General features: G+C 40.4%; 2 protein-coding genes across 7 annotated transcripts in view; both read right to left on the reverse strand.

The window, feature by feature from the left end:
- The window catches only part of prkg2 (protein kinase cGMP-dependent 2), a 29,145-nt gene extending 23,935 nt beyond the window's left edge, over nucleotides 1-5,210 (reverse strand). Inside the window, exons 1-2 of one of the 3 annotated variants that reach the window (XM_037099538.1) lie at nucleotides 5,043-5,210; nucleotides 3,681-4,194 (exon numbers count right to left, since the gene is read on the reverse strand). In XM_037099538.1, the coding sequence (XP_036955433.1) occupies nucleotides 3,681-4,186 (506 nt within the window). In that variant the 5' untranslated portion in view covers nucleotides 4,187-4,194; nucleotides 5,043-5,210. Of the gene's footprint in view, nucleotides 1-3,680; nucleotides 4,195-4,637; nucleotides 4,693-4,948; nucleotides 4,996-5,042 lie in introns of those variants that run through there. The other 2 variants (XM_037099540.1, XM_037099541.1) reach the window with 2 other exon arrangements.
- A 5,311-nt stretch (nucleotides 5,211-10,521) lies between these two features.
- Nucleotides 10,522-12,961, reverse strand: part of rasgef1ba (RasGEF domain family, member 1Ba) — a 109,271-nt gene continuing 106,831 nt past the window's right edge. For all 4 annotated transcript variants that reach the window (XM_037097049.1, XM_037097052.1, XM_037097051.1 and 1 more), the window contains one exon: nucleotides 10,522-12,272. In XM_037097049.1, the coding sequence (XP_036952944.1) occupies nucleotides 12,248-12,272 (25 nt within the window). In that variant the 3' untranslated portion in view covers nucleotides 10,522-12,247. The remainder of the gene's footprint in view (nucleotides 12,273-12,961) is intronic.

Below are 12,961 nucleotides of genomic sequence, written 5' to 3' on the forward strand. Positions count from 1 at the left end.
TTCAGTTGTTGTCTTTCTTTCCTTCATGCCATTTTCCTTTTTTCACTTACTCAGTATTTACTACTTTGGAACTTTTTTTATTAATTTCCTTCCTTCTTTTCTTCAGCCATACCCTCTTTCCTTCCTTATACCCTTTGCCTGTTTCTCAAACTGATCTGAAATCTAGTATTTGTACCTTTTTTTTTTAAATACCTTTTACTTTTCCTAGTAGTACTTCTTTGTGCTAACTGAGGTAAACTTCATGGTATTATCTAGTTTACAGGGAGTAGAGTATGCTCTGTTCTAGTTTTAAGACTTCCCTTAAGTAAAATGTCTTTTTAAGTGCTTCTCCCTCTGCTGATTGCAGCTATGCGGTGCACTCCTGAGCCCACTGAGCCACCAGGACACCCACCTCCACATTACTCACCACGTTTTTAGTCTGCGTGATAAATATTTTGTCTCCTGTGAGAAGATGACTATTTGCAGCCTCTGGGCTCCTTCCAGCGATGAATCAAGTGAAACAGCGAAAACATAAAATCATCATGAGCTGTCAAAGTTCACCACTGCGCATTTTAACAGCTGCAGCGAGGGGCGGTAAGAAGAAGACATCGCTTCCTTTGGGGAGCTGTAAACCCAAAAGGTTAAGAGTCACGGTTGAACACAAACTATAGATCATGAGTCCCGGTCGCTGCTCTGAGAGGTGAGCGGTGCAGGTGGTGGGTGGTCTGTTTATCCACCTTATCATGTGTGATAAATTATCACTTCAGACTTCATAAAGGCCGAGCAGATGACGTCCAATCCCTTATTTTTCAACCCACGTCCCTTTCTCCAAACCAAGTTGCGTCATTACTTCTGCCCGAGTCTGCAACATGTTGCACTGTCACGCACTGAAGATGACTTTCCCGTTTCAAAGGGCCAGCCTGCCTCATTTACATTGGTTTGGGTTATATAATACATGCTGGGCTCATTAGTGGCATATGTTTTAAACATGAGGATCAGGTTGTGAGAAGGAGACTCTGCATGATCACATTTATTCAGTGCTGAGTGCTGCATTCATGTTCACCATGAAGAACAATTACGGTGTCTAAAGGTAATTTGCCTTTCATGTTGGGAAATCTAACAAGATTTACTGATTAAATAACCTTTTGTGTTGTCTCTCTGAGCTTGTTTGTATGTGTGTGTGTGTGTGTGTGTGTGTGTGTGTGTGAGCTGACGTGCGGAGTAGGTCGCACATTTGGATTTGATCGTAATGGATCCCTCCGCAGCTTGTCAAAACAAACGTAAAACATGTCTCTCTCCTTCTTTGTCGGCTTGTGTTAAAATGACAAATAAGCTGAGCGCTTATTGTGTTTGCATTCATTTAAGCTGCAACAGAACAAAAGTGGCTCATCAGGGAGGGTGCTTGAAGAGACGTGGGCAGCATGTGCTGACTGTTAAAGGTGCAATATGTAAGACTGATCATTTTAAAAAGAATTAAAATTATCAGTCTCAGATTTCTTTCATCATAACAAGGATGTCTGCGTACTGTGTTGCAAAGATATCTACTGGATCAACTTTAAAGGTAAATAAAAAAATCTTAGACTTTTTAATCTAGAGTTTCTTTCCAACCCTTCTCAGGAACCGCTGAATCTATCTTAACACTTGTTGTTTGGTCGAGGGTGGTAGAATAGAGTGAGGAATAATGTACAGGCTCTTTGAGGCAAATTTGTGATCTGGGGCTACTTGACCAGTCAAAGACAGTTTACCAGAGTTATGAATACAACTTAAGACATTTTTAACACCAAAGTCAAGTTATCTGGCTTATCCCTCTGAACATAGAATACACGACCACGTGTGCTGACATGATGGAAGTTTCACACTCAGGTCATGTGAAGACGCCTTGTCACGGGGAACTATTTCGACCTTTCAATTATCTGAAGATCTGGTGTTTGTATGTACTCCAGCATATAGCGGCCTGGGCTCATACTGACCTCATGTGGAAAAGACTGTGCTACACACAAAGTGGGTGAGAAATGTTTTGGGAGGTAAGCTTATTTGCATTCTGGCAGAGTTACATATGTAACACCAGCAGATGGTTAGCTTAGCTTTGCTCAAAGACAGGAAACAGGGGAACAGCTAGCGTGAACAGCTAACTCTGAGGTGAGACTGCAGTGCTGACCTGTTTAGCTAACAACTGCTTACGCCAAACATGACCTGCAGCCTCATTCAGCTCCCTTTGGCTCACCATTTCCTCCCGCTTGAAATGCGAAATATTGTCAAATTTACGAGCTGGCAATCTTAGAAACTATTTCCTTCATGTCTGTTTAATAAAGCGCTGCATTAATGCCACTGGGCTTCTTCTGATACACAAGCTTAATACTTTACATCTGAGATTTTCAGAGGCTGAGTGCTCTGATGGCTTGAAATATTTGCTTCTTCGGTCTTTTTCTTTTCTTTTGTCCATCTGAATCATCCCTGATATCTTTTTTTAGAGGCTTGAAGCTTTAATGGCCCCATGAGGAAGCATTTTGAGATCAACTTACTTCCTTAATTTGATATACTTCCTGTCGGGGTGGGACATACTGTAACACAGGCGGTTAGTGTAGATCAATGAAATAACAGTTGGGAGAAAGGTAATTGTTTTTCATGGCAGGAGAGGAGCTCCTGTTATATATAAAATATATCCCTGTTTGTCTTTACTAGTTCAAGGTTTATGCACTTTTTAAAGCTACACTACACAACCAAAGATCACACCTATGTGTTGTCTTTTTCCACATGTCAACACTGATGTTGAGCGATAAGGTGTGTTTTACAGTCGGTGTTCCAGTTCATTTCGAATGTGCGGGATGGGGTTGAGGTCAGGGTTGGATCTGTGCAGACCACACTAGGAACACATTTCTTAATGGACCTGGCCATGTGCACATCATCCTCTCGAGACGGGAAATGACCAAACGCAAACTGTTGTCATAAAGTTTGAAGCACAACTATAAAAAAAAATATGACCGGCATTACGATTTCGCTTTACTGGAACTAGAGAGCCAAGAACACTATAATGAAAACCTCACGAAGAAATGGACTCATCCTGGACATAAAATCAACTTTTATTTCTTTATCGGCCCAGGTTTAAAAGCACAGTATATACTTTCTGCTGCTAGCTGTCTCTCAATCAAAACAAAAAGTTTGATTGAGTGTGCTGTAGCGTTGGATCATGGGAGTTGTTGTCTTTATTGTTAAATGGTCCCGACAACAGACTGTTGTCCATCACAAGTGAGCAATACAAACAACAATGCTAGTTCAGCATCATCCTCTCTGATGTCTTTTCCTTGTTTTAAGATATAGAGACAAAAGGCCTGAAAGGGAGTACGATGCTTTGGACGGGTAGCCGAATCAAACGCAGCCTTACCTTAAATAAAACGTGGTCGGAAACATTTAGGATAATTAAGAACATAACTCAACAATCCATATAACAAAGGGTGAATCATTTTTTAGACATCTAAATGTGAAAATGTCACATATTATGCATCGAAAGTCATTCCCCAGCAGATGAAATATCTTGAATTTTTTTTTTTAATGACACACTAAAATCTCTTTCTGCTGCTTGCATTTCAAATTCTCCTTCTGCTATAGGCTGAGACAGATCGAGCCTGAGGGCACCGTGAACCTTTAACTGCCTTCTGTCACACCTCATTTTCCCCCCTTTTGTGTTTGGGACCTCATCTCACCTTGCATCCTTCGGTACCCGGGCCTTCTCGAAGGAGAACTTGGGCAGGCAGCTGGAGTCGTAGGTCCTGGATGTGGGCTCGGCTGACACCCCGGCTTTGGCCCCTTTCCTTCTGTTGAGGGTCTCCTTGATGCGAACGCTGAGGTTGGGGCTGCCCCTGCCGCCGGTTTTGATGGAGGGCTGCCTGGACGCCAGACCCGCCGAGGCCGCGCTCTGGTTCTTCATCACGTCCTGCAGCTTGTTGAGCTGGATGCACTTGTTCTGCAGCTCTTCGCTCAGCTCGGCCAGGGCTCGCGTCTGCTTGGCCAGCTGCTCCTGGAGACTCTTGATCTGCTGCTCTTTGGCACTTAGCTCCTCGTCCCTCCTCTTGCCCTCCCGCTCCAGCTCGTCCACCCGGGCCCTCAGGGAGTCCAGGGACGAGTTTTTGAACCCGCCGCCGTTGTCTTTGTGGCCGGCAGATCCGTCTGCGTGTTTGTAACGCTTTGATTTCATCGAACCGTTCCCCATCTTATCACCTGAGGAGAAGAAAAGATTCAGAGTCAATATTTGCTGAAGCGCTGTGAAAGAGACGAGCTTCTCAGACAGTACGGTGACATTTAGCACGAATAAAAGGGTCTGTTCGAGGAAGCCGGGAGTGGGGTTTCAGACAAAAGAGCTGAGGAGAGAAAACCGGAGAAAGAGAGAGGAGAGAGCAAATCAGTATATAATGGTCAATGAGTGTGTCTTCTCCATTTATTATTCAGAAGGCAGGAAGTATTACATTACATCAACAGTCCCTCCCTATCTGCTACCAGTGGAGGAGACGCTGCTCAGGGAGCTTATGAAAATAAAGAATATAATAAATAAAAATAAACTAAAGATTTATCCTAGAGTGGACTTGTTTCTAAGAGTGTATACAGGGGGAAAAATGTCTGAGAACAATCCTGTGTTTGTTTGTTTGGCAGGGTCGCCCACTCACACACATACAGCAGTCTCCATTCATGACATTCCTGCTCTGACACAGTGAGTGGATGTCAGAGCAGAAAAACAGAATCGCTGACATCATTTCTAAGCCTTTTTTCAGAAAAGATTCCCCCTTGGTTTTTTTTTTTTTTTTTTGCTGTTTTGTTTTTAAAAGCCTCGCCTCTCAGACCGGAAGGTTCCCACCAACAGATTGACTGACATGACACACACCTCTCACGTCTATTCCAGGAACACTCCGCCGACTCTTTTAAATTAAAGTCAATTAAAAACTAACTCAGTTCAATATTTAGACATCCCATTGTGCACCTGCAACTTCGAGATGCCGCGTCACTCCTCTCCAGAGATGCCGGGCTTCGATGAATCCGTGTTCGGATCAGTCGGAGTAAATCTCAGCACTCACCTGGATGGTTTTCAGAGCCTTCAGTCGAGTCGAGACTTGGAGGAAGAAACTACGCGATCGCACATTCGAGCATCCGGAGAGAGACAGTCCATGAGCGACTCTGCTCTCATCCTCCCTCTCCTCTCCTCTCCTCTCTTCTCCTCTCCTCCCTCTGTCTCTCCCTCTCTCGCGCTCTCCCCTGCTGAGCTGCGCGCGTTCACGCGTGCGCGGCAATACCCAGCATGATTGGCAGTTCAGGTGGAAGCCGCGTTGACCCCGTCTTTTCTTTTCTGTTTTCAAATGTATGTATGAATTATGCATGCAATGTTTAATGATGAGGTCGGCCCAAAAATCTTGCGTTGGCTACATTAACCTGGCAAAAAATTAATTATTCTGCTGCTTCAGATGAACTTAAAATCGAAAAAATTCCAGTCACTTTTTAAAACATTTATGAACTTTTATTTAACCAAGTCAGCCAGTGATGCTACTTGTTGAATCATCAGTAAAAAAAAAAAAAAAAAAAAAAGGTGTTGTTCCCAACAGTGGCAAACTTAGGATGTTTGAGGGGCGGGGCGGGAAAATGAAAAGGGCCCCAGTGAAACAGAAAGATGTTATAGTTTAGGGCCTATGTCCACAAAGTGTTTCTTGTTTTTCTGAGCACAAGCTTCTTCATTTTCAATTGTTCCCACTGACGAGCAGCCGTCTGCAGCAGCTCTTTTCTCACGGTGCTTCTTGTGAAGCTGCTCTGAGCGCGTTGATTTTGAAAATCCCTCGATTTTTCAGAAAGGCCCTGGTGACATCAACGCCTCCTCTGTAGCTCCTCACATATTGGTTTATCTCATCTTAAAGAATCACCAAATTTAAATTAAAAGGCTAATAAATCAGAAGCGCTACTGTTAAGTCTGGGCAATGTTACATGTAAAAGAGGAGACAACACTTCTCTTCCTTTTACAAATGAAACAAAACTAAGCTTTTATGAAGCCAATGCACTCAGTAGTTCAGCTGCTACTGCATATTTAATCTCCTTGTTGTGGTATGACCAGCAGCTTATGGTGGCTAATGAGAGCTGACGTGGAACGTTCTGTGGACATTGCTATGTGACATTACTGTGTCCCTTCACTGACTCAATGAATCTTCTGTACTAGCTCAGTTTAAGCATGTAGCATCGTCCTATAACTGCAATTTGTGGCCACAATTGTTGCTGTTAAGCATAATGTACATACATTTAAAGCTGTGTTTTGTCCCCTTGGTGGCAGCAGAGTAGGATGAATTATTATTATATAATGTACAGACAGTTACACTTTCAGTAGACACAGTGCAACATCATGATTCATTTGGAGGCATGTTTCTGTGACAGAGCTTTTTTGATCCAAACAGCAGACTACTGCCGTAAGTAGTGTTTATAAAAAGCTGTAAAAAGTGAGCTAAAACTGTGAAGTTGTTGGCCGGAAAACCAAAACAATGTTGTCACTGCAAGTATAAACATATTCACTACGGCAGCTGCAAATGAGTAGAAGAGATTAAATTAAAGCGATTAGAGAGATGATACAAGGTGGTTATAAATGTAAGTGCAATTCTCGGTATGTGTTTTGACAGATCATTTTCCTCTCTTGGTCGCAGTGTGATGGTGTTATGCATGTTTTCTTCTCTGGACAGGCTAAAGTCTAGACCCAAAGCTGTAGGCCTTCACATTCAGCAATGATTAATTGGTTTTCCCAGTGTGTTTGTCTGTGACGCCGGCCTGAGCAGCCTGGCTTGCACGACATTTTATTGACAGGCACAGAACAATAATGGCAGGTGGCCAGAGCTGATTCATCTGCAGCACTCACACCACAGCAAAAACAATCCAGGTCACTGACTCCCAACCCAGACCTGAGAGGAAATCTGAGAGGATGGAGAGCGATCTGAGGACAGAGAGATTTTTGAACATGTGAAAATTCTTACACTGAAAGCCTTCAGCTGAGTCTGTAATTCATGCCTTGGCGTGGCTGCAGTGACATGCTTAAGGGCACTCTGGCAGAAGACATGTGTTAGGTGAAAGAATCGACTGTTTCGGCAGTTTGTTGGCTCAGTTTTTAACCCTGCAACCCAACAGATAGAGGCTCCGAGGTTCACCCTGACAGCCAGCTGCCTTTCTTTCTGTCTGTCGTTGGCATTTTCCCCTCATATTTACACATGTACTCATGGTTGTTCGCTGTGTTTGAGATCTCGGAAGGTAAGCTGAGATGATATTACAGTACATAGATGGTACACAGAAGTCGCAAGACAACAATCAGTCCAGCATTTGTTCATGGTGAGATTTAGATCAGAAGCAGCACAATAGTTTTAAAGTTGTAGATGTTAAGATGTTGCAGGATATGTTGCAAGGTCATGATCAGGGCCAGATTGAATTGGAATTAGATCAGAGACTCATTTAGATTATTATTTTTTTTTAAATATTTGAATGTTGATGTATGCACATATCTATGCTAAACATTATTTAGTGTAGTGAATTATTTTCTCTTCTGCCAGGGCCCCTGGAGTTGTGATAAGGCCCTGGGCATGTGCCCAAAAGGACTATGTCGAGATCCAGCCCAAGTCACGATGTAGTATGAAATATGTTAGGTATTTAGAAGTGCAATGCAGTGGTTCATAACCTTTTGAAACAGAGCAATGTCTCGACTGAAATATAAAATGGTTCTTGATTTCACAAGAAAACAACAGAAGACCTGAAGTAATAACAGTTACAGAAGTTGTTACAGTACTATATAAAATAGAAAGCAGGTGCAATGTAGTATGATACACAATGATTTAGTTGGGGCTATCAGATGATACAGTAGCATTTATCAGAGGCTTTTTACCATTTACTGTTGAAAAGACTTTCATTCAAACTTTAAGCTGTTAAGACTCGCTGTGTTGCAGTGATGTTATAATAATGAAGATTATTATTATTATTATTATTATTATTATTATTATTTGACACTAAACCTCCTCATTAAAACCCTTATACATGTATTGTACTACCAATCAATGCAAACAGACCTATCCAAACATTAGTTTATTGAAGACAAACAGGCAATTTAACACCAATACAAAGAACTTTTATCATTTCACCAAACAGACAAAACTTATTAAGTCTTTTCAGAAGATTTATTCATCAAAAATTATAGTAAAAAGATCAAATAATCTTGTTGCCTTCAAAGCCATTGAAACATACAGACTTTGTGAAGACTTTGATGAGGGTGATGTTCAGGACAACAGGCGGTCAGTGACGCTGCCACAGTTAAGGACACATCTGGAAATAAAGATGGACATGAGGGAACAACAGCTCGTAACTTCAGCAATGTGGTGAACACATGAGGGATTTAGTGTTTTAAAGCTGTCCCTCTCACTTATAAAAATCAGATCTCTGTCTAATGTGTGATTGCCGGGAGGATAAATCAGCTGCAAACACTGTCACTGCACTGACTTTATTTGGTCACTTGGTGGAGCCAAAGATGTATTTTGTTTTCTGCCTTCATGCAGTAAACTCAACTCCAACATCAACAGAACAGTCATAATCACATTATGTTAAAATTTTGGTTTGTGTGATTTAACATTTCATAATGTCCCGATGTATTTATGATTCACCTTCAAATTAATGACTTCATTTTTTATACCTCTGCAACCTGTTTTGATAAGTTGCCTCTAGTATAGTTAGATAGAACTTGTCTGCATTCAGTTTGTTTGTTTCTCTACGGCTGACTTTCCAGGTCCAGGTTTTGTTTGTCTGCATGTTTCGTTATAGCGTATATATTTTTTAAAGTATTAAGATTGTGAATGCACTTTAGAGACTGTGTTAACTCCAACCTTCTTGTCATGTAGTCTGCTACTGTGCGCTGTACACCTCCACCATCCAGTCAGTTTGTGATGCTTCATACTGAGGGGACCAGAGAGGCGAGGCGTTTCACCCCCTGTGAGTCCCTTATTCTCTTCATGAAGTCCTAGTGCTCTTAACCTTTTGATGCATGACTGAAGTGAAGTTCCCAGAATTGGCACCAGAATTCATCCAGGCAGATGAAATAGTGTCTCAGCTGAATTTATGGAACAATAGCGTGGTCAGAACCTTTCATGATGTCGAAAATGATATTGCTCAGTATAGCAGATCATAGGGCATCAGTAATACATGCTGAATGGTAATAGCAAAGTTTTGTCTTTTATTATGTGTGGTCATTGAACGCAACATTCACCATTGTGTGATATAGTTAAATAGATTTAGTAAAACACCAATAATAGCCAGCTCCTTTCAGCTTGTTGTTGATATTATTAGACTCCACTACAGCCTAATAATAATAACAATGTAATGATGTAATGATGGTAATAAAAATGATACAAACTAATACAATAATTATTTTATAATGATTATGATAATAATAATTTGCCTAAAATATGTGACATTATAAGTAAATCTAACTTTATGACAGCGTATGTGAGTGTCTCACATTTAATGCAAAACCTTTCAGTCACGTCTGATTAAGTTATATAAATGCAGACTTATATACTACATATGTGTAAACCTCACATGATAATACAGTTAGTAAATAGGAAGTTAGGGGGAACATGAACATAATGTGTTTTTCAAGTGTTTAATATTCACCTATATACATAAAGGTAATGCATTTCAAATATTTTTCCATCTCCTATAATAAATCACATATTCACGTATTTACATTTACTCAACATGTAAGAGGAAATGTGCATCAAAGGTGCAAGATGTAAGAACTAGCAACAGAATAACATTAACATTTTTTATGTTATGGAGTTTATGATTTGCCTTGCAGAGATCGCTATTGAAGGTAGCATGCTAACAAGCTAGCCTCGACCCATCCCGGTCCAAAGGTCCTGTTCGAGCAGTGATAACACCAGTAAATACTACTAGCTGCATGGCTAATTGAGCTAACTAGCTAGTGGCAGCAAATGTTGGCCGCAGTTGACAGGTACTCTGGTGATATACTGTCCCCTGTTTCCGCATGAATTCAAGAGGTGGCCACATTCTTGCACACTGTCCCTTTTAACATGTTACTCTTGACACTGAATATGAATTAAGATGGAAAATGATCTTTTCAGGCATATTCTTTTTTTTTTTTTCTTTTTTTTTACGTTTGTAGTGTGTGTTCTGTTACCCTTTTCCTAATAACAAACACAGATTTGTTCTTCATCTCTCTGATAAATATTCTCAATTTACACACACAAATATTTAACAATTGGTAATGTAAGTAGAGATAACTTTCATACAACAGGTTTAGGATTAGGGGTTAGGCTTAACATATGATCAAAATTAATTTTAAATATACTAAAAGGAAAATTAATGTGTTGACTGAATAATAAGTCCAAATGATCACATTTATTTTGAAGGTCATTTCCTTCTTGGTGTGATATTCAGCAGTAGAAAGTAAGTTTGAAAGTATTGTTTTATCACATATACTGTTCCCGCATGTCAAAAATAAAACTCAAAAGCATTTAACAAACCCACAGTCAGTGATATTTTTAAACATTCTTTTATTAACTCTCTCTTTTTTAAAACACTACTAACTGATTTATAAATGGTTCCTCTATTCCATTTTAACGTTCCAAATACAAATGAGTGAACACATGGAGGAAAAAAAGAAACACAGTATGTACACAATAACCCACAACAGCACTCAGTGTCGAGGGAGGAGCAGTCAAGGCAAAGCACACATCAGTCAAACAGATTCAACGTCATACTCTGAGCTGGTACCTTGGAAAATAAGTGTCATACAAACTTGTGTAAAAAAAACAACAAAAGAAACATAGTTAAGCCAATATCTGAGGACTACTTAAGCATGTTATGTACCTGGTACAAAATTAAATAACAATAAAATAATGGTAAATATTGGCATGAGGACATAATGTGACTACACAAACATCTTTATAAATAAAACAAATATGGATTAAACTTTACTTTTTTTAATAATATGAAAAATAAAAACATAGAGAGGATATTATTTTTATCGTGTGTAGGGTTCAAACAGAAAGCCTCAGTTCACATTATTCAATGACACAAAATCCATTCACTTTTGTCTAACTGAACCACCAGGGGGCAGCACAACCACACTCACTGTCTACACGAGAGCGGGAACAGAGGAAGAGCGTATGGATAGTAGCCCGCCGCCTGTCTTATCTTAGCAGCAAAGCGCTATTTTAACACTGATTATCAGGAACAACAGGAAAGACACTATCATCACACCTTCCATTTAAGCTCACTGCTGAAGGCCTCGGTATGCGTCACATGAAGTGTTCTGTCGGAGCGTCCAGCGGCTTTTTAAACCCCAACCCCTTCATCATAGAGATGTGGGAAAACGATGATTTCAGATGCTGTTCAACCGCACAAGAAACACTATGGTTCAAGTTTAATGATGCCTTAATTCATCCAAAGCATGCTGAGGCCTGGAGTGTGTCAAAGATAAACAACAGCGAAGTGTCGCTTCCTGCTGAAGAAAATCACAAAAAACTCTATACAACACAAACAAACAAAAACTCAGTTACATCTTCTTTAAATTGCAGCCAGTGCATTCTTTTTTTTTCCTCAAGCGTCACAAATGACAAAACCGTCAAAAAACATGAAGTGAGACACACACACTCGGGTATCATACAAAAGGAAAAGAGACCAAACTACGAACGATGGCTAGCTTAATGATAAACGACAGTGTTGCGGGATAGGTTCGAGTTCTCCATACTAAGCGCAGGCTTACGGAACCAGCAGAGTAGCGTTTCTGTTTAGTTAGCCAACCAGCGGCTAACGTTGTAGCTTCAGTGGAAAAAAAAAAAACCTTGTTGAAAACTAGCGGGGGGAACAAACAACCCCAACGACTCCATTAACGCTCACAGAAGGTTTATCGGGGCGAAATGCTTCACACAAGAAAAAGCACCTTGGCTTTGACTTTGGGGGTTCGTAGCATATCGCTCTCTTTTTTTTTTCTTTTAGAAAAAGACTACAAAGTCATACAAAGAGATGAAAAAAACAGCTGTCCTGAAATATACAGCACAAAGAGCAAGAGGGTAAGGAAAAGCAGAGCTTAATAGAAATCTGAAGCTGGGGGGAACACAAAAGATCCTCGCCAGCCAAAGTAGAGATTGTCGTTTCCCTTCCAACATGGGGATACTTTGTTAGGACAGCAGCGGCGTCTGCAGGGCACGGCTCGCTTGTCAGGTTTGCCATCATTCTGGATTTTCTTCCGTTTAGAAGTTTAGACCCTGCTTAGCAGAGTGGATCTGTGGAGAGAGGACAGAAACAGTGGTTAATCTCACAGGACTGAGACTAACGCATAGATCCATCACGGCTGAACAAAGCTTTGTGTCATGTTAACACTGGAAAGGACTTTGTTATTTGTAAGATTTGGTGCAATGTGGAAGAATTTTAGTAAAAAAAAAAAGTAAGAAAAAACAAAATTGTCAACACAATGTAAAGAAAGAGGTTATGTATTGTGTTTCAGAGATATCTACTGAAGTGAAATCTACTGAAGGTGTGCTAATCAGCTAGCTATGGCCCGGCTCCTGTCCACACTGCTAGCAGCAAGGCTAACTGAGCTAACTAGCCGACAGCTAGCAAAGCAGTTGGCGGTTATGCTACTGAAATGATGTCCACTACTGGTTTTGAGTATGAATTCAACAATTCTTACACGCTGCACCTTTTAATCAATAATTCAATTTGTATCTGTGCTGATGCATAACAACATTGAGCCAATTTAAGGTTTCAAGACAACTCATTTCACAAATTCTTTTGAGCAAAACTAGAAAATAATTTGCCAACAAATCTTTGGAACAGTGTTGATTGTTTAATTTCTTGGCTTCGAGGGGAAAAATGCAAAAACACTGCTTGCTTTTAAGAATTAACTCAACAATTCAAACAACTGTGATTGTGGTTTGGCTTGAAACTCAAAATATGTACGCTGATTTAAGAA

The sequence above is a fragment of the Acanthopagrus latus genome, chromosome 5 (genome assembly GCF_904848185.1).
Source record: "Acanthopagrus latus isolate v.2019 chromosome 5, fAcaLat1.1, whole genome shotgun sequence".
Taxonomy (NCBI): domain Eukaryota; kingdom Metazoa; phylum Chordata; class Actinopteri; order Spariformes; family Sparidae; genus Acanthopagrus; species Acanthopagrus latus.